Source organism: Lithobates pipiens, unplaced genomic scaffold, assembly GCF_037356315.1.
Source record: "Lithobates pipiens isolate NorthernLeopardFrog02 unplaced genomic scaffold, aLitPip1_a1.2 Scaffold_8, whole genome shotgun sequence".
NCBI classification, from domain to species: domain Eukaryota; kingdom Metazoa; phylum Chordata; class Amphibia; order Anura; family Ranidae; genus Lithobates; species Lithobates pipiens.
Window position 1 is genome coordinate 269,504,935 of NW_027507903.1, and position 22,848 is coordinate 269,527,782.

At 38.3% G+C, this 22,848-nt stretch overlaps 1 protein-coding gene across 4 annotated transcripts in view; it reads right to left on the reverse strand.

Annotated features, from left to right (window-relative positions):
- Nucleotides 1–22,848, reverse strand: part of PTPRQ (protein tyrosine phosphatase receptor type Q) — a 429,454-nt gene that overhangs the window by 206,467 nt on the left and 200,139 nt on the right. For 3 of the 4 annotated variants that reach the window (XM_077471954.1, XM_077471952.1, XM_077471951.1), the window contains exons 22-26: nucleotides 17,660–17,767; nucleotides 15,082–15,363; nucleotides 11,465–11,746; nucleotides 10,845–11,129; nucleotides 418–600 (exon numbers count right to left, since the gene is read on the reverse strand). In XM_077471954.1, the coding sequence (XP_077328080.1) occupies nucleotides 418–600; nucleotides 10,845–11,129; nucleotides 11,465–11,746; nucleotides 15,082–15,363; nucleotides 17,660–17,767 (1,140 nt within the window). The remainder of the gene's footprint in view (nucleotides 1–417; nucleotides 601–10,844; nucleotides 11,130–11,464; nucleotides 11,747–15,081; nucleotides 15,364–17,659; nucleotides 17,768–22,848) is intronic. The other variant, XM_077471953.1, reaches the window with a different exon arrangement.

The following is a 22,848-nucleotide window of genomic DNA, read 5'->3' on the forward strand; positions in this document are numbered from 1 at the left end:
ATTGATGCTGATTGCTGCAGTCTTTTTATGCATACACGCAATGTGTCTTTAGAGATTTAGGTTAGTATTTTTTTTGCCTTTTTTTCTCTGTTTCTGTTTTCACAGTTTCTCACAGAACCTGATTTTATCTATGTGCCTCCCCCATGCAACTTTTATTATGCCTGTGCTATGATAGGTGATTTTTGTATGCACCTCGAACAATGTACATGATTGCAATCTGTGTGTGTGTGTTAGCTGTTTAATAATTTCCCCCAGAAGACTTACATAAGAAAGAATTGTAGAAACAGTGATGGTGCAGGGAATAGTCTGTCCTCCACTGAAATCCTGCCTTCGTAAGCTCCTGTCAATGCTGTATTTATAAAAATATTGGCCTGGAAACAATGAATAAGAACGGATAAAAAAAATATATATATATACCTGAAATGCTGTGTGTTAGATGAGGTGTGTCTGTTGCACTCTCTACTGTTCCATTCTGCCATGTTATGTACACTGTATAATATATTATTATTCCATTTGGTATGGACGGAGGGAAATAGGAGACAATTATTTCTGTTGATGAAACGTTCCTGTATGTTATATTTTCCGGAGCACTATCAGGTACTAAAAAGAAACACAGAAACAAACATTTAGATATACAATTTCTTGATATTTTGCCTGCATTTTAGGTAAAATGGAGTGAGATAATGTTAAAAATGCAGTAAAAGAATGAATTATTCAGGTAGAACAAGAAATGCATGCGTTTTTTTTTTTTTGTAAGCGATATGTTGAAATTAGATAAACTGCATTATATCACAAACCAATGGCATGGAAGGACAAAGAAAATCTGAAGAGATTATCAATTTTAAAATATCTTTCCAGCAATTCATAAAAAGAATGGTTTTAGATATACATCACAATAAAAGAAAATACCTATCTCCCAGCTGTCCCTCGTTTAGAGGAACTGTCTGTTTTGGTATCAAATCCCTTTGTCCCTTTTTACTTTTCAGCTGTCTCTCTTTTTTTGTCTGATGTATAAATCCCTATAACAATGTACTTTTTAAGCACCAAAACTGTTATACACAACCTTTCACCCAACCTTTGCATTTTTGTATTTGTTATTTTGTCAGAATAAAGGAAAATAAGTGGTAAAGCGTGAGTGTGTTTTACCAGTCATTTTTGGCATATTATTTTTCGCGGTCTACATAACTGGTGTTACAGGGATATGGATTTTGTCTATACACTTTGTGCTAAAAGATTTACCCTTTTCCCATTTCTTCAAATTTGAGATTAAGAAAATATTGTTTACTGTTACCTGTGGCAGGTAACCAGTTTTGTAAATTTATAGACATTCCTGGTGAAAGGTCTAATAATGAATCATAGATACAAGGCTCTGTGGAAGGTTTCTGCTGCCCTAAGTACATTAAATGATAACATAGACATTGCAATTACATACATTTGGTATTTGTATATACTGTATTTAATGTGATCTCTGTAGGGACATGCCTGTTAATATATACGATATATATATTTCTATGTTGACTGTCTATGTTGACTGTCTTCCCCCAAAATCAAATTTTGGCAAAGTTAAATTATGTAAATGATCATATATATATATGTATATATATATATATATATATATATATATATATATATATATATATATATGTGATCATTTACATAATTTAACTTTGCCAAAGTTTGATTTTGGGGGAAGAGCCAGGACAGAAAACTTGCAATATACTGTATACCCTATTTTGACTGTGGGAAGCCTACACGATTTTGATGTTGCATCGGACGTTTTTCACACTTTCTGATGTAGTCTCTACAGATTTCAGCACAATTACTCAATGACTACCAAAAAAAAGTAATGTCATTATTATAATGCTCCTTAAATGTAGCATTGCCCTCCCAACCTGCTGAGCAGGATACCAGAAAATAAGTACTATTATAAGAAGCACAGCAGTGCTTTTATAGGATGTCTCTGGCAAATAGGGCACTTTTCTTTCTATCCCAACCATCACTACTTTGAATAGAGAAAAGGGGCTACATTTGAGCAGCATTTTCTTAATTACGCTAATACTTTTGGAGCCGCCTCAAAGACAGACAGACATAGGCATATTCCTGAGAACAACGACTTCCTCGTTGTTTTCTCATATTTTTGTGAAGTTTTCTTTTGTTTTCTGATGAGACTTCTTAATTTTCACCAGCAAAAATAAAAAAATGGACCACTTTATGTGTTAAAAAATTGAGCTGTTTAAGGAAGGGTTAAAAGAAGGCCATGATAATGGCCTCTTCAAACGGTTATGGAATGCAGAATTGTCCATTTATTTATTTTTATTTTCATAGTGATGTTTATTACATTGTTTACTGTATGTCGTTCACTGCCAATGATGATGCTCCCATATATATTGTTTAAGATGGTGTGTAATGTGTTCTTTCGAGGTGGGCATGTACCAAAAAACAAAAAACAAATTATTTTTCCTTGGAAAAGGTACTTTTTAGTTTAGAAAAAAAATCTGCATGCCATCTTCTAATCTGCAAGTTTGTCCCAAGTCAGTGATTTAAAGAGTACTGAACATATAAGATCACAATGAGAGCCAGGAAATTAGTATTTTCACAAGTAGAGGCTAAAATACTAGCCTTTAAGTTTTTTGGGGACATATTTACTTTGTATTGTATATAGAGTAATCTGGATGTGTTGATTTGTAAGATATAGCATGGTAGAAGAGTACATGTTTTATGGACAGCCTGGACTGGCAAGCATTATTGGCTGTGGATTTGATTTTTTTCTTTTACAGTTAGCTTGGTCTCCATAGAGTAGCAACACCTAAACTTGATTAATTATAGTAAATCCACAAAAGATCAACTTTAATTGCAGATAGAGATTTAAAACTGTATGAATTAAATGCGCTTACATCTGGCAGGGATCCTCTGAGGAATCCTGGAAGACGCGTCAAAGATCCTGCTAATACTGTAACAGCCAACCTCCTTCCTCCCACATCCCAGTGTATAAAGGAGGTCTGGACCCCTTCATTTAACACCTGTGTCTGCCATTTCACTAGTTTGATGAACTTCTTTCTATCTTCGTGCAATTTATTGAGTGGCATGCGTGCATGCGTGTGAATATACAGTATGTGTGTATGCGCACATGCATTTGTACATCCATTTATCTTTTCTCTCAATACAGGCACATATTATCCAGGCCTATTTGTAGATTTAACACATTAATGCCATTCCCACCACCTTACATGTGTGTGTTTGCTATGACCCGTGAACTGTGTTGCTTCATTTTTGGAAAATTGTTGGCCCATCTGATGAGTCCTTATGCAGACTGAGGAGCTGAGACAGTTTTACGCCTACAGTATCTGGCAGGATGAAGTTCTTTGCAGTTTGTTAATATTTCGATTTCCATAGTAATATTTTTTATATAATTTGGAAGAAATATACTGTTAATATGTTTGTGGAGAATTGGAAAATGTTTTTTCATCAAGTTGAATGCTGCCTTTCTGATATCGTCTATTGCTAGTTGATGAATACTGGAAATTAAGTTTATCCAATGTTTTATGTTTAAAGTAATTATAACAGGAGATAGTATGATTTATAAAAAAAAATAAAAATTATTCTGAATTAATATGTGCCTCAAAGGTTCAACCATTTCTTTTTTATTTTCAATGGTGCTGTGTCTTATAGCCAGTTAACTGAGAGCTAAAAAGCTATATTGCTTGCCTTCCATTTGCCTGTTTGATGCCAACCTGGATTGACCTGGCTAGTCTATTGCATGCCACTTGCCATGAACCCTGCTGACAGTTTTGCCTGCCCCATCCATGACATCTACCTAGACTTAACTACTGTCTACCACATTGTTAACACACTCTGCATCACAGTCCTTCTGTCCAACCAATCCTATGATGGTGTGATCCTGGAGGGTCTGACCTAGTGTCAGTTAGCAGCATAGAAAACCAGGACCACTAGGGTTTCCAGCCATTTTCCACTTAGACTTTGCAGCTTGGGTGAACCTGCATTAACTGGCAGGATTCACTTTAACACTGCCCCTATTCTCAATGATGAAAAACTGACCTGCAGCTGGACAATCTCCATTAAAATCTCATCAAGTGTTAGGAGAGTGCATATGACAGTATGGTTTAAAATTGTCCAACAGTAGCAGATTTTTAATAAGCAAGGTGAGGACTAAATGTACTAGAGACAATCTAGTGCCCTGATATCTGGTGCTTAATTCCTGGAAAATCCAGTTACCAGCAATACACATAAACTGCTCTCAAATTGTGGCTTCTAAAGGTGAAGCACACTATGCCTCTTGTCATCATACCTTAAGAAAGACTTGACTCTCACAGTACCGCTTGCTAAGTAATTAACATATTTTCTCTGCACCTTGCTGAAGAATCAGAAAAATCAGGTGAGCTGTGCTTCTATATTTCATTCAGCAATAAGTGAATACACTACTTTGAGCATCCCAAACTTGTAAAAAAGACTTTATCAATATAAAAAAAATACATTTCCAAAAGGAGTGAAAACAATAAGCTATAATTCATTGAAACAAAAGCCCAAAAAGTGAAAAAAGTGTTTGCCATTAAGACAAAAAGTAAAGACAAAAAAGCCCTACTAACATTAACAGCAAAACAAGGTGAGTAGCAAAGGGAGTGTTTGCAAAAAGAGATAGAAGGTTGAATTAAAGCATAGATTCTTAACTGTTCCCAATCTCCTGTATGCAGTCTGTCAACTTTCCCTAGCCTCTCAATACAAAAATGTCAATACACTGATTGTATATAGCTGCTCTAGGCCTCCCATTTATAGTGAGGGGCTTGCTTATCCAAAACCCTGTTTTTGGCCTTGGTTAATGTCAATGGCATCAGTTTGACATGAGTTTTAAATGATTCTGAGATATTTCATAATCGATTGAGAGTTGCATTTGACCTGCCTTTCACCACCTTCTGACATGCATTTGACATGCTTTGAGTGGGTTTTGTATTCCGATAAACTCAACTGCAGCAAACAAAAGCACGTCAACATGGGCCCTTAAGCCTGCTGGCCATGGTGCAATGGCCATTCAGTGGATTATTGTTGGAAAAAAAAGGTGAATCTTAAATCTGAAGAATTCATTGCAAGCCCAATGTAGCAGTAAATCCAAATACCACCCATATCCATGGTAGATATGATCACAATTGGTGATGAGCTGAACCAACTTGAGTTCAGTTCAAGGTGGGTTCGGTGAACATCGAACATTACTATCGTTTGGGTTCCAAATCCAAATGGTAGCTAAATGCCAAAAAAACAGTAATGGCCAGATTCCAGACTGATAGGCAAGGGATTGTAAAATAAATGGCATGAGGGATGATCACTGTCCCATTTAACAAAATGTTTATTCTGTTTGGCAGAGAGCAGTAATTTTAGTAATGCTTAAGGTGAAACATTAAAAATGCAAAACCATTTGCCAAGTGAAATATCTGTGTAATGTATTCAAGTTACTACAGTAGCACTAACATTTACAAAGAAAAAAGTGTGTTTAAACTCTGGCAAAAGCTCCCGGCTGCTTCATGTTATTTGTAAACCAAAGCAGCCAGAAATTCTCTTCATCTATACCAGAACGTTATCCTAGATGAGGGTCCAGTGTAGATGTTAATGGAGGACCATCTTCGGGTGGATGAATTTTAAGAGAGACCTCATGCAAAAAGAAAACAAAAAAAGTATGAGGTCCCCGCAAAAAATTCACTCCAGACCCAACACATAATCTGACAGGAACAGAAAAAGGGGACAAACATTTGCCCCTGAACCCTATCAGGCCACATGCCTTCAACATGAGGTGTACATTGTTTCATCAGCATGAGAGTTCCCCCATAATTTTTACCAGGCCCTTCAGGTTTGGCATGTACTTTAAGGGGGTCCCCATGTGAATAAGTAAAGGGTATGAAAAAAGCAGTCTAGAAGTCTAAACAAACAAACATACAGCATTTTTTTAAATAAAAAAAAATGTCCCACAACACAAATCCATCATTAATGATGCCGAAAGAAAAAAATAGATGGCCCTAACTTGATGACAGACGTTTGCCGAATGACAGCTCCCTAAGCTGTCATCAGCAATATAAGAGAAGAGGCAGGCATAGTGGTGACATCATTGCCAAAATACAGTCATGTGGCCATAGTTAGGTAATGATGGTATTCCTATTGAAGTGATGTTATTCCCATGTAAGTGTTATTCCCATATTCCCATATTCCTTAGCAACCATTTACATTAGGAAACGGTCATGTTCTTCTACAGTGAAAGGCTTAGGCCTAGTACCCATGGGCTGAGAGCGCTGACTAGCCACTTGCCGACCTCTGTCGGCAAATATACGTCGGCAGAATGGCACGGCTGGGCAAAGTAATGTACCCATACGTTACTTTCAATTTCTGCAAGCTCCGTGACCGTGCCCCCGGGACCCACAGACTCGATCGCCCCGGGGATACCCACGATCGTGTCACAGAGCTCAAGAACGGGGAGATGCAGATGTAAACAGCATCTCCCCGTTCCGCCTAATGACAGGACACTGATCGTCTGCTCCCTGTCATTGGGAGCAGTGAACAGTGTCATGTCACACACAACCCATCCCCCAGATGATTAGAAACACTCCCTAGGACACACTTAACCCTTCCCCGCCCCTTAGTAATTAACCCCTTCACTACCAATTAAATTTTTACAGTAATCAATGCAATTTTATCGCATTGATCGCTGTATTAATGCCAGTGGTCAAAAAATTTGTCAAAATTGTCCGATGTGTCCACCATAATGTCACAGTTATCATCGGCATTACTAGTAAAAAAAAAAATATATTAATAAAAATGGCATAAAACTATCCCCTAGTTTGTAGATGCTATAACTTAATAATAAACAATAAACGCTTATTGCAATTTTGTTTTACCAAAAATATGTAGAAGAATACGTATCGGCCTAAACTGAGGAAAACTAAGTTTTTTAATATATTTTTGGGGGATATTTAATATAGGAAAAAGTAAAAAAGAATGCGTTTTTTTCAAAATTATCGCTCTTTTTTTGTTTATAGCGCAAAAAATAAAAACCGCAGGGGTGATCAAATACCACCAAAAGAACACTCTATCTGTGGGAAAAAAAACACGTCAATTTTGTTTGGGAGCCATGTCGCATGGCTGCGCAATTGTCAGTTAAAACAACGCAGTGCCGAATCACAAAAAATGCTCTGGTCAGGAAGGGGATAAATCCTTCCGCGGCTGAAGTGGCTAGAGTGTTCTGGTGGGTAGGCCATCCCCCTGTCAGAACACAAAAGAAAAGCAGGGGAGATTGCTGCACTAATGTTGGATCGCCAGGTTTTAAACTTACACTTGGACTGAACACTCAGCTCATCCCTCATCCCAATTATGACATAGCAGAATTGTCTGGGTTGGGCTATGGTCTAGGACAGTGGTCCCCAGACTGTGGCCCACAGGCCAGATGTGGCCCTTTGCTTACCTTTATCTGGCCCTTGGAAAACTGTTGATCCCACTGACTTGAGGCACTGATCCGCCCACTACTACAGGCTCTAATTTACTCTCATTGAAAACCAAGCCTGAGATATTGTTTACTTACATTATTCCTGGGACATGTTCTACTCCTATTGGGCACAATATGGCAGACCCTCTAAAGTATGAACTGGCCCCTTGTACAATGACACCTAACATATGCAATAATCACTTGATTTAATTGTTCTTGTTCTTTTATTCGATTTTTCAAGATCCCAGCTGTTACACAGTTCTTGAAAGTAAAGCTTACCAAATTAGAAATTATTTTTAAAAAAAAGGGTAGAATGAATCAGTGAGGGACTCTACAGGACTTTCAAACAAAATGAAAGTAATTAGATATCTGTTATGCCTTGTACACATGGTCGGATTTTCTGACGGAAAATGTGCGATCGTATTTTGTTGTCGGAACGTGTGTGCGCTCCATCGTTTTTTTTCGCCAGAATTTCCGACATACAAAGTTTGAGATCTGGATCTAAAATTTTCTGACAACAACATCCGATCGTTTAAATTCCAAACGTGTGTAGACAATTCCGACGCACTTAGTGCCACGCATGCTCAGAATAAATTACGAGATGAAAGCTATTGGCTACTGGCCTCTTTATGGTCCCGTCGTACATGTACGTCACCTCATTCTGAATGATCTGATTTTCCAACAACTTTGTGTGCCCGTGTGTATGCAAGACTTGTTTGGGCCAAAATCCGTCAGAAAAAATCTGACGGATTTTATCGTCGTAATGTCCGACCTTGTGTACAGGGCATTACTCAACTCAACCCTTTTGATTTGATATATACACTTCTGCTTTTTTTATCTTGAGAATATGATTCAATTACGTTTTTTTTTTCCAGTATTCTGTGTGCAAATATGTATTACACTGAAATAAGAAATACTGTTCTTAGTATAATTCTGTACTTCCTTGTACTTCCTTTCCTCCATTAATCATACCCATCCACTTTAGAGAGTTTCCTTGTTAGCTCATAAATGAATTTTACTGTGAGAAACATCTCTTCACAGTTCACAACTTTATACTCCACAAACTATTTCCACATGTAATGTTACAGTCATAAATTAGATGATGGGACAGGTAACATGTTGATCTATTTTCTTTTTATTTATGTGTACAATAAATGTATTATTTGGCAGCCTCAAAAAAGACATTAAACTTTTTTTGACTAATTTAAAAAAACATTTGTAAATTTCTATGTGGAATTATGACTTATTTTACAAGGCACACTCATTTTGATGCTTATTTCTAGTACATGGGAGACAGCTTTTCCATCTGTGATCTGTCAAATGAGTGAACTCCTGTATTTTAAAAATATCTTTAACCTCCCTGGCGGTATGATTATTTCAGATTTTAGGTGCTGAAAGCGGTACAATCATTTTGCATGAAAATATGGTTTTTTTTTATTGTAGGCCTGTAATTCTTAGAAATAACTCACTTATATCTGTCCAAACCAGAGTCTAGCAGACATCCCGGGTATGATAAAGTTTGAAAAATGAAATCATAAATTATAATATAATGAATAACTATAAATAATTATACCAAATAATAATATAACAATAATAAAAAAGATTCAATAATGTAATCAAATCAAAAACACTGAAATTTGTTCAGTTGCAGAATTGTCACTGTCATTACTTTTCAGTATAAAGAACAGTTTTTATATTATAAAACTGCATGCAGGACACTGGTCTGACCACTAGGGACAAAGGGAATGTGAAATAATTACATACAGTAATGTAATCTGTAAGATTACATTATACTGTATGTATACTGTGTGTTTTACTTTTTGAATTTGGCGCCGAACTCCGTCCCCGTGCGTCGCAACGCTCTCAGGGAACAGAGCTTGGCTCCGTGATGAATCGAGCGGAGGACGGCACGCTCATACAGCGGGGGGACATCGCTGGATCCCGTTGACAAGGTAAGTAAGCTTCTCCTGGATTCAGCGATGCGGTCCTGCGTCTGGCTCGGGGTTACCGCTAATGGTACAAAATTTTCACTTAGAATGTCCAATCACATTTAAGAAATATAAAAAAAAAACACAAAATTCACAGGTTTATCTTACTTATTGACGTTTAGGCCCCTTTCACACTGGGGCGCTTTGCAGGCTCTACAGCACTAAAAATAGCACCTGCAAAGCACCCTGAAACAGCTGCTGCTGTCTCTCCAGTGTGAAAGCCTGAAGGCTTTCACACTGGAGTGGTGCACTTGCAGGACAGTCAAAAAAGTCCTGCAAGCCGCATCTTTGGACCGCTGTAGGAGTGGTGTATTTACCGCTCCTTTCCATAGAAAACAATGGGGCAGCGCTGCAAACCCGCCTGCAAAGCGCCGCTGTAGCCACTTTGCAGGCTGTGTTAACCCTTTTTTTTTTAACCCCCGATAGTGGGCGAATAGCGCAGCTAAAACAACAGTAAAGTGGCACTAAATATAGCGTCACTTTACTGCCAGCACCCGCAATGCCCCAGTGTGAAAGTAGCCTTAGTTTGCAAAGTGAACCGTCTTTAATAAATCAACCCCATTCCTATTAACAAGTTTACTCCATGTAATAAATCAGCCTCATTCCCATTACCAAGACTCATTGTGGCTAACACTAAAAGACCCCCATTTCTTTGTTGACTAGACCAACCTTATGCATCACAAATACAGTATAATATGTGTGATATCAGTTATATACACCCCTTCCGACTTTTGATTTCCCTTCAGAAAATGCCAGTAACATTGCATAATCACACATATTTTTTTTATTTTTAACTTGTCCAAGATAATGGGTCATTAAGGTGAAAAAGTTATTTGGAGAAGCTCACCTTGCTGTCATGTAAAATATGTTATTTTATTGATTTAGCAGCTGTTGTTTAAATGCAGTGTTTTTACATTAACTGCCTAAAGACAGAGCTATTTAAAATGTATTGCAGCTGCTGTCTAAATGGTGTGTTTTTAAATGAAATACATAAAAGCAGAGCTATTTAAAATATTTTGTTCTACTGCATGTTTTAGGAGATCACCTGTAGCACTTTGCATGGCCAATATGCTCAATGTAAAATATGAGTGTCACAAAGGGCACTTATCTCTGTAGCAACCACAAATGATAGCCAACAGTCAGCTGTGCCATGAGGCAATGATTAAATTAAGTGTGCATGTTTCTCTATGTGTATGATGTGAAAATTTGGACAGGAAAAATTGTAACTGGAGAAATGATAAGTTGTTAATGTATTAGTTTTTTCTTCACTCTGAATATTAGTAGCCAAATGTATAGGAAACATAAATGTGTTAATAAATAAGTATAAAATATAGGGGCATGCTTTTCAAGGTGAAAAAAAAATGGTGTGTACAAATTACCATCTTCCCCAGTTCTTACAAAGAGTGGACTACTTGATCTTGATCCAGATCCCACAGATGTGCTGGCTTTAATAGTGACATTAAATTCAGTAAACTTTTTCAGGTTGCTAAGGGTTATAGAACATCCACTACTATTGAAATACTGAGCTTTCCCTGCAGCATCAAGACACATGATTGAGTAATATTTAATAACACCATTGGGGGAAGAAGGTGGAGAGTAAAACAGCTGTATGGAGGTGGAGTTTAAAGTTCGGTAAGACAGATTATGAGGTGGATCATCAGGAACTAGAAAAAGAAAGAACACAGGAAACAGAAAAATTGTAATGTAAATATGACACAAGAATTTAAGTCTACAATATCAATGAGCTACAGCTTAGAAAATAATGTTTCAGACATAATTTTGACTATATCAGATGTCAAAATTTTGGTAAGCATTGTTAGGTTCTTCTGCAAAGCCAACATATCGATATATCTTTACATAAAGAAGGAACTGGCTGTCACTTTAAAATATGTATACCTTTTTATGTATATAAATTATTTTCTACATGAAGAATTAACAACAAACATCAATCAATCCACTTATATAGATAAAGTCATATAAGCAAATTATGTGAGCTTACCATCTTCCATGGTGGTGATGTGTAGCATTTCACTTGACTGGTTTCCATCTCCATGTATTGTATAACCAGATACAATAACCTGATACTGGGAATATTTCTTAAGATCTGACAAAACAATTAAGGCCTCACTACTGTTGCTTGTAAGAGTATGAGAGGAGTTCCAGTAGATGATTTTATAAAACAATATAATTCCATTGGCATTAACAGGAGGCTGCCAAGTAAGTAATACTCTGGTGGAAGAGAGATTTCTGTAGAGCAAATCATATGGTGGACTACTTGGAGCTGAAAATTAATAACAGACTGTGTATTAGAACCAAAGGGGATTAAAGAGGACTTTTTTCAAATAGTAGAATTTCCCCTTAGGCACAGAAGACCTGCCCTATAATTGACCGAGGCAAAGATCTCTGTGCACTCATTTAACCTATGGTCATACATAAAAATACAGTCATCTCATTCACTGTAGGTTTACTGACAAATTTATAATATTCTAAGTCTGGTTAGAACTAATAAAGCATAGAGCAAAAGAGGGGACTCTAAAAATATTTGAACATGTCAAAGACTGTGTGTCTACAGACTCCTGTGATAACATTCAGATCATTAGGTTTTATGGAATACTTTATAACGCTACCCTTGCCACAGTTGGATTACTATTATAAGTTTTTATAGAAAACCATATATTTATCAATTAGTCTGCCTAAAACTGGAATTTTTACTTTTGATTGATGTTGGAAAGATCTTTGCACTTCAGTTCCTTTGCCTGCACACCTCCACGCAAAAACAAAGGGGTTCTGGTCTCCCTGATAATTATTATTATTGTTATTATTATTCAATGATCAATGCAAAAGGGAGAGTGGTCACACACAAAGGTGGTCAGAAACAGAACCAATAACTATAGCAGATGATATCATCACTGGGGTCTTTAATAAAATCAATGGCTGACTCAGCCTAGCAAACCTCACCTAGAACCTAAATAACACTTTGAATAGACTGGCCCTTTAAGGATCAAATTGCAAATAAAATCTGTAGTTGTGTATCTTTTATACTCTGTGGAGCTAATCAAATCCTCATTTATTGTTTGATTGTGTCTGTTGCAGAATGCAGAGATAGATTATGTAATAATTCCAATCGCTGTCATAACAAATGCTACTAACATAATAAAATGCTTCTATAAAAATATGTTCACAACAAGCACAGTTTTCTGAAAAGAAAAGCTTCCTGTACATGAATGATGCCTGCTGCATCTGCATATGTGCACCTAGACAGTGTGTAGTTTATCACCAAAGAGCTTCCATAAGGCAATGATTACATGACACCTCCGTGATTGTGTTATTGCTAAATGTATTATGTAGCACTGCCTAATAAATCCTGTTTATGGTGAGAATTTCAAGGCCTCTTTGGCCATCTGTACAGATAATTATTTCACCTGTTACAGAGAGCTAGATTTATAGCTAGAACCATAGCTCTAGGTATAACAATTTTAGCTATTTTCGGGGATCACATGAAATAAACAGGTCAGATTTAACATACATGAACCCCAGATATGGACGTTCAAGTATTTACATATTCTTAATAAGCCAACACACTTAAAGTGATTGCAAAGGATTAAATTTATGTTCTAAAATTAACAAACATGTTATACTTACCTGCTCTGTAGAATGGTTTTGGACAGAGCTGCCCCGATCCTCCTCTTTTCGGGTCCTCTGCCAGTGCTCCTGGTTCCTCCCCCTCGTCGAGTGCACCTATAGCAAGCTACTTGCTATGGGGGTATTCGTGGGTGCTTGCTCTTGCGCCGACTCTGTGTGTGCCCATTCTATATTCACTGGCTGTGATGGCTCCCGCTGCCGTGTCTGAGCTAATGAGGAGGTAGAGAGCTGAGGGAGCATTGAGTCTCGTGCACATAGCTGGATCAAGACCGGGTTTAGGTAAGTAAAAGGGGGGGTCTGGGGGGAAGCTTCTTATGTTTTTTTACCTTAACCACTTCAGCCCTGGAAAATTTAACCCTTTCTTGACCAGAGCACTTTTTACAATTTGGCACTGTGTCAGGTTAACTGACAACTGCGTGGTCATGCAATGCTGTACCCAAACAAAATGTTTTTTTTCCCACAAATAGAGCTTTCTTTTGGTGGTATTTGATCACCTCTGCAGTTTTTATTTTTTGCACTATAAACAAAAAAAATACTGACAATTTTGAAAAATATCTATGCTATAATAACTATCCCCTAAATTCAAAAAATAATAATAATAATTTCTTCATCAGTTTAGGCCAATATATATTCTTCTACATATTTTTGGTAAAAACAAAAGTGCAAAAAAAAAAAAAGCATATATTGATTGGTTTTCGCAAAAGTTATAGTGTCTACAAACAATTGGAAGAATTTATGGAATTTTTATGGCATTTTTATTATTATTATTTTTTGTACTAGTAATGGTGGCAATCTGTGATTTTTAGGGGTACTGTGACATTGCAACGGACACTTTTGACACATTTTTGGACCCATTGACATTTATACAGTGATCAGTGCTATAAAAATGCAGTGATTACTGTGTAAATGTCACTGGTAGTGAAGGGGTTGACACTAGGGGTGCTCAAGGGGTTAAATCTGTGTTCCCTCAGTGTGTTCTAACTGTATGGGGATAGGACTGAGTAGAAGAGGAGACATATCTCTGTTCCTACTTGGTAGGAACAAACGACATGTCTACTCTCCTCCGACAGCACAGGGATTTGTGTGTTTATACGCACAAATCCCTGTGCTGGCGCTCGTGCACATGATCGTGCCACAGTGTGGCGGGCACACCCTCTGGTGGCCGAAAAAGGGAAGGACTTACCCATATGAGATTTTTCCCAGGAGAGCCATTGTGCCACAGTATATCTATATCGGGAACCGGTTAATACATAAAATGCAATAAGGTAAAAAAAACCTTCTAAAAAAAACCTTCTACCTTTATCAGGACTAATAGTGCTTCTCTTGTGATGTTTTACGATAAATTGCACAAAAGTGCCTGCAGCTACAGAGGTCAGCGAGGGCTTGGCTTGAAGCTCATTCATTGCTTGTAAAAGAGGGAATGCACTATGGAAGCTGGGCTCATACAAAAGGCAGGCAGAGGGCAAAAGCCTTGTCACCAATATTGTCCATGGTCTCCCTGCAGTTAACTTACTATGTCTTGGTCTGCACTGTTTCCCTGTGTAGAGGTGGCCATTTTGGTAGAAATGTCAGAACCTCCAGCCAGGAGAACAGTGAGTCGCACAGTAGTGACATCATCAAATTTCACAAACAATCTCCTGAGGCTAGCAGTCAGAGGCAGCAGTGCCTTAGATATCACACAGAAGATTTACAGCTATGAAGCTATAGGCACAGATGTATTTAGGAACACTCATACCATAAAGTGAACTGTTATTTTAATGTTCCCCATTACCGATTTATGTTGTGCGGGTAAAACAAATAAAGTGAGTTGCTACAACCTGCTAGTTAAATCACCAAGGAAAACTTTCAGTACATTACTGATAAATCAAGGGTTTGCAGTTCTGGAATATTGGAACTCTCATTGGCTAATATAAATATGTTTTAATATCATATCTTAAATTAACACCAACAAAATGCAAAAGTATTTACACCTACCAGTTTCTGAGGTTTTTACAGGAAGAACTGGTGTGGACTGGTTTCCATGTCCTAACATAGTGTAAGCTCGAACAGAAATTCTATAAAGGGTGAATGGATTTAAATCAATCAAGGTGCAGCTTGTTGAAGAGGTGTTTTGTGAGAGTATAACTGTTGAGTTTGTGTAGATGATTTCATAAAGTTTAATAATTCCATTGGGTTCTAAAGGTGGGGACCACTCCAAACTAATGGAAGTTGCATTTACACCAGTTGAAACCAAATTCTGAGGTGGTGATCCTGGAACTGTAAATAGAGATAAATAGTATATATGAATTAATAAATACACAATCAAAAATATTTTGAAGCACAATCATAGGATTTCCCCTCCTATACTTTAAGAAGTACAGGATGCCTGAGTCCACTAGTGTGCACCATGGGGGCAAGACACATGGGCCATTGGAGGGGTAAGTATATCACCTCTAATTCTCTAATTCTGCATAACATCTAAAAAATCTGGCTTCACAAAATGAAATGGGTTGACAGCAGGCATTCAAATCAATTTGATAAAATATGCATTTTAAGTGTTTCATTAACCACTTCAATACAGGGCACTTAAACACCTTCCTGCCCAGACCAATTTTGAGCTTTCAGCGCTGTCGCACTTTGAATGACAATTGCGCGGTCATGCTACACTGTACCCAAATGAAATTTTTATCATTTTTTTCCCACAAATAGAGCTTTCTTTTGGTGGTATTAGATCACCTCTACGGTTTTTATTTTTTGCGCTACAAATAAAAAATACCGAAAATTTTGAAAAAAAAATGTTTTTTTTGTTTCAGTTTCAAAACTTTGTAAATAAGTACGTTTTCTCCTTCACTGATGGGCACTGATGGGGCTACACTGATGGGCACTGATAAGGCGGCACTGATGGGCACCAATGTGGCACCAATGAAGTGGCATTGATGAGGTGGCATTGATGGACACTGATTGGTGGCACTGATAGGCGGCACTGATGGGCGACACGGATGGGCGACACGGATGGGCGACACGGACGGACACTGATAGGTGGCACAAATTGGCACTGATAGCTGGCACGGAATGGCATGGATGGGTGGCACAGATGGGCATGGATAGGCGGCACAGATGGGCATGGATAGGCAGCACAGATGGGCATGGGTTGGCACTGATAGGCGGCACAGGTGGGCACTGATAGGCGGCACAGGTGGGCACTCATAGGCGGCACAGGTGGGCACTCATAGGCGGCACAGGTGGGCACTCATAGGCGGCATTGGTGTTATACTATAGTAATGGATGCCAATCAGTGCCAAACAATAATGCATGCCAATCAGTGATGCCCATTGTGGGCACTGATTGGCATCCATTATGGGCACTGATTGGCATCCGTTGTGCTGACTGGCATCCCTGGTGGTCTAGGGAGGATTACCTTTTCCCTGGTGGTCTGGTGGCGTCCCTGGTGGTCCAGTGTGGGCATCCTCGGGGGGGCTGTGCTGATAATCGATCAGCACAGACCCCCCCTGTCAGAGGAGCAGCCGACCGGCTCTCCTCTACTCGTGTCTGACAGACGCGAGTGAGGGAAAGCCGATCACCGGCTCTTCCCATTTACACTGTGATCAGCCGTGATTGGACACGGCTGATCACGTGGTAAAGAGTCTCCGTCGGACGTCCGGTCAGGATTATGAAACCACTTTGCAGCCGTCAATTGCCTATAGGGCGGGCGGCAAGTGGTTAATTAAGGGTAATAATTCCTTCTAGCATTACTTCTAATTATATAAAGTATATATTGTTAAGTAAGTACTGGGCATGGAATGATTTATTTCTGAAAGTTTATACTTCAACAGTTATATTTGATACTGTGCAACCACTTTCAACACATTCCTATTCATTCATATTTTTGATAACTGTCTTGTGGTGTAAAATATTCTAAACTAATTATTCATTTCATATTTGTTAGTTGCTCACCCATACTAAGCTGTATCTCTGTGACAGATCACTGAGCGTGTAAACATGTGTATAAATATGCTTGAACAAGCAAGCACAGATTTTCTGATGAGGGAGGATGATTGCTGTCTAATCTCACAGCTTGCAAGAGCTTAACTAAATCAGGCGGGGATCAGAACTGGGCTTTGTTTTTTTGTTATGGTGTCATTTTGAATGGTTATACAAATATTGTGATGGAACTCACCACTTAAATATTTTATATTCATGGTATTAAAAATATGATTAAATGTAATTAAATGTAATTAAAAATAAACTATTAATAAACAAATATACCTCTTTTACAAATAACCATTCAATTCAAGATGCACAGAACAATATACATGTTCTAAAGAGAGAGCCCAGCAGAGGCTGTTTGGCTTTGTACCCTCTCTCTCTAATCAAAAGTCTGTACAGCATGGGTAAGTCACTCTCAGGTGTATGTGCTTGTGATATTTTAGCTTTAGCTATTCAGCTCTGTTAACACTTTTGCTTTTTTTTTCTATTCACCATCAAGATGACTTTCTGCTTTGGAAATCCAATACATGTATGCAAGGCCTCATACAAACAACCTGCCAGAATTAAACAGAGCATGCATACTTACCATCTTCTAAAGTTCTTACAAAAATATCATTTTCTTCAGAAAGGGAACTTTCACCTGCTGTATTTGAGGCTGCAACACGCATCTTGTAATCTGTGTACTTTCTTAAGCCTAACAAATAAAGTAGCTGACATAAGTAAGAAAGCCTATACAGTACATACATAAATAACTTTTTTTTTGTTTGTTTACAAATGTTTTTATTTGGAAGATTACATAAATGTTGTGTCCTTTCTTGGTGATTTCACAAAATCCTTCACTAATAGATATCGCACTTTCACATTTTCCCCTTTTGTCATGTTAGCCATAAAATCCTGTGCACCTGTGGGTATATTTTACTTAAGTTTTTAATCCATTTTGATTTTTCTTTTCTTTCTTAAACAGGAAGGAAACTAGACCATAATACAAGTCTTCTTGTATCTGTATGTTTAGAAACATGAATAGAAGAATTATATATGTGCACTTTGCATTCCCATTTCTTTGTATAAAAAAAAAACTTTAGCAGTCTCCTGACATCTGTTTTTTTATACAATATATCCAGTGCAAGATACATTAACCACTTCAGCCCCGGAAGGATTTACCCCCTTCCTGACCAGATTCTGTACTGCATCACTTTAGCTGACAAATTCACGGTCGTGCGACGTTGTACCCAAACAAAATTGATGTATTTTTTTGCCACAAATAGAGCTTTCTTTTGGTGGTATTTGATCACCTCTGCGTTTTTTGTTTTTTTTTGCATTATAAACAAAAAATAGCAACAATTTTGAAAAAAAGCAATATTTTTAACTTTTTGCTATAATAAATATCCCCAAAAAATATAAAAAAAAATACATTTCTCCATGACTCGATGCGGCGTGCTGTTTGCTCCAGGTCACAACCTTCTCTGTACGGCGATATAAGAAATCATTGACTAGGCATTTGTTGAATGCAGCCACGCTACTGGAAATCGACTAATGTTCCTGCAATTAGGGAATGGCTCTTTCAAGTTAGGGAGGTTTGTGACATGGAGGAAACGGTGGCCCAGTCTAATGATATGGTGGACAGCTACCACACAACGTGGACACCGTGGTTTAACTTTAGAAGCTCTCGAACCTACCATGACCTGATTGCAGGGAACTGCAATTGACCTCTTGCTTGTTGAACTATTTCCCTTGACCGCTAAGATGCAGCCACTGGATGGTACTAACACAAAATAGCTTCCATAACTCCTCTTCCTATGCCTGCACCTCTTTAGTCCTTTATCTTTTCTATCCTCTTCTTTATATAAACCTCCCACACCTAATCCTTCTCTTGGTGGGAGACAAAACAATATTGAAATGCATAGATAACATTACATGAAGAAATCAACAGTTCTAAATTGAAATTCTACAGTTATTTGTTAGATAATAATGCCCTCAGGAAGACTGCACCTTCCATTGTTTTAAGTTTATTATGTATTCCTGACAGACTATCATATGTGAATCTTGAATTTGAGTTCTTAATGCTGTAACTGTTCAATTTTGACTGTATCTTATACGAGTGAATAAACTTGAAATAATAATAAAAAAAAAAAAAAAAAATTCTTCCACAGTTGAGGTCGATATGTATTTTTCTACATATTTTTGGTAAAAAAAAAAACTGCAATAAGGATATGTTGATTGGTTTGCACAAAAGTTATAGCATCTACAAAATAGGGGATAGATTTATGGCATTTTTATTATACTTTTTATTTACTAGTAATGGTGGCGATCTGCAATTTTTATCGGGACTGCAACATTATGGCGGACACATTGGACACTTTTGACACTATTTTGGAACCATTGGCATTAATACAGTGATCAGAGCTAGAAATAGCCACCGATTACTGTATAAATGACACGGGAAGGGGTTAAACACTAGGGGGGCAATCAAGGGGTTAAGTGTGTCCTAGGGAGTGATTCTAACCGGGGGGAGGGGTTGGCTCACAAAAACACAACAGAAATCACTGCTCCCGATGACAGGTAGCAGTAGATTCCTGTCATGTTGCTAGGCAGAACAGGGAAATGCCTTGTTTACATACTTATCTCCCTGTTCTGCCTCTCCTCACCGCAATCGCAGGCCATCGGTGAACATCGAGTTTGTGAGACCCACATGCATGATCCGGCAGCGTGCCTGATAGGTGGAAAATTCAAAGGGAAGTACAGGTATGCCCATTTGCCTGCCTGTGCCATTCTACCAACGTATATGTGTGTGCGGGGGTCGACAAGTGCAAATATAGGCTCCATCTGCAATCCTCAAGCTGATATAAATTGTTAGTTATGTGCTACTAGAAAAAGAGGAATTAGAATGATTTGCCTATCTTATGAAAATGTTGTGAAATAGCTTCTTATCTTGTTTCTGTCCTTTATAGTGTACAAAGTGGTCACGTACATAAATCTTTACTTCACGTACAGTATAGTCTATTCCTGCAATCTGAATTCAATAAATGTAAAGTTTAGCTAGCATGGGCTCACTTGAGACTTCTGGAAGAAGCCAGATGAACCCCTTTCCAAGCTTGTTATCCTGTCATCCAGCGGTCAGTCAGCAGCATCTGACAATATTGCTGCTAGCCAGCGATTCCCTTACTCTTCCCCTCCAGTGGGTGCTTTTACATTACCTCCACCCAATCAGCAGGTCCAGCATAGCTGCAGCCAGGTGAGATAATATAAAGTTGTGCAGGCAGGTTCCCATCACATGCGTATGGTTGGTTAGGAGGAAGGAAATGAAACAAGTCCTAGCTAAGCATGTCACAACGAAATAAAATCATGTATTATAATTGTTTAACACATTATAATGTATGGCTAAATAGGTATACACTTTTATCATATTGAGCATTGTAAACTATGGACATTTTGGGGAAAACATGTTTTGATCACAAACCTTTTTGTTCAGTATTTCAGTAACAAAACATTCTACCAGTAACTACTTTTTACTGCTGCCATGTTTCAAGATACTGCTCACATATTACAAAACACTGACAGAAAGTGCAGATATAATAAGGCAAGATGTCAGAGGCTAAAAACACGCTGCAGCAGGTTGTCAGAGGCTACAAAAATGCTACAAAAGGCTTCTAGAGACTTCAAATAAGCTACAGTGAGTTGTTAAAGGCTGCAGAAAAGCTACAGGAGACTGTCAGAGACTTCAGACATGTTACAGCAGGCTATCAGAAACTGAAAATGCTACAGGAGACTGTCATAGGCTGCAAACATGCTACAAGAGGCTGGCAAAGGCTAAGGACCCGGATCCTTTCAGAGGATGTGGATAGGTTAGAGTAGATGGTTAGACTGAAAACATGTTACAACATTTTGAAATGCTACAGGAGACTGGCAAAGACTAAGGACAATCTACAAGAGACTGCCAAAGGCTGCAGTAAAAAGCTTAATTAACTAATGCCCTGTACACACGACCGGTTTTCCCGTCGGAATAAACTCTGGAATTCCGCTGAAACTGTCTTGCGTACCCACAATCACACCAAAGTACGATCGTCAAGAACGCGATGATGTACAGCACATACGACGGGACTAGAAAAAGGAAGTTCAATAGCCAGTAGCCAATAGCTCTTGTACTTGCTTCAGAGCATGCATCATTATTGGTCCGTCGGAACAGCATACAAACGAGTGGTTTTCCCGATAGGAATTGGTTCCGTGGGGAAATATTTAGAACATGTTCTATTTCTAGGTCCGTTACAATTGAAAAAAAAAAAGTCAGATGAGGCATACACACGATCGGAATATACGATGAAAAGTTTCAGTCTGACTTTTTCTGTCGGACATTCCGCTCGTGTATATTCGGCATAAGCCATGGAGCAAGCAGCAGAAGTTACTGGTAAAATCTGCAGCCTTGCACCCTCAGGCTTGCACAAATGCTGCTTACATCATCTTTTCTTCAACCTAAACCTTGCTAAATCTGACCAAGTTTTACTTCTGCCACACACAATGGTTACACGTTAACTGATAATGCCATTACAAAGTATTACCATTGACAAAAATAGACTATACTATCCCTGAGGCGAGTTCAGTGTTATTCTGGCTCTACGTCTGTAAACACTTTCAGCTGTTCACAATTACTCTGAGCAGTTGCCTGTAAAACAGAAACAAACACATTTTGGCATAGTAACCATATTGTAAGCCAGCTATGTACCTAACACAGAGCCAAACAAGCCAAAACTGTGACCCTAGTGTGGAACGTCAAGTGCCAACATAGTGACTCACTCCCAGAGATCCTGAGGCAAAAGCTATTGTAACTCCACCACTGCTGCAACACCACCATTGTCACCACTTCCTTATCATTAGCACACTGAAGACCAGTAGGTGCCATGCTCCAACAAATTTTTAAGAACAAGGCAGCACTATAAGAACTATTGCCATAAGACTGCTGCTGAAGGGTTCCTCATGAGTCTCCTTGTCATGAACCAAGGCAGGCACCTTGTATGGCCATACATTGGTTCAGCTCTACTAGAAACTACCTAGCCCCTTTGCTTTAGAAAGCATGAAGCCAAATTCACAATGTTTACTGGCTAATACAAGAGCTATACCAAGATATCTTTAGCTATATGTGTCAAAAAATAAAACCATTCCTAGGAACACAGCATACTGCTCACATGTTTCATCAGTTAAAGATCAATATGCTATGTTTTAGTGGGATAGAGTAGTGCTAGTAGCAGCAAAATCCATACACAGAAAATCTGAAATCTACCAGAAAAAATAAAAATTTTCACCTGAAAAAACATTGTATTAAACCCAGAAGGTCATTTTCTATCCTGAACCAAAATCTAAACCTGTAGTGAACCCTTAAGCCATGAATTAACCATTCACCTTAATTTAGGAGGAACATATCAATTAACTAAATCCATCCCCTAAGCTGAAAGATCCAGTGTCCCTAGACCTAACTCTTCCCCTAAACTTAAACCTGGCCATACATGGAGTGATTTTCTATCCCGCAAGCATGAGTTGCACGGTCAGTGTTGATGAGGGAATCCCTCCTGTAGGGTCATTGTATTCTCTCGGTGGGGAGGAGAGCCCAATGATTATTGCTAGCGGCTTTAACAGCCGCTAGCAATAATCACATGTAAAATCTGACAGGCTGTTTGTACCCAAATTGATTGATAGATCAACTTGGGTACATTCATCCTGCCTATCCATGGTTTGAATCTTGGCCAGTTCCTGCTGGAACAGGAACTGCTGCTTGAGCAACAATGT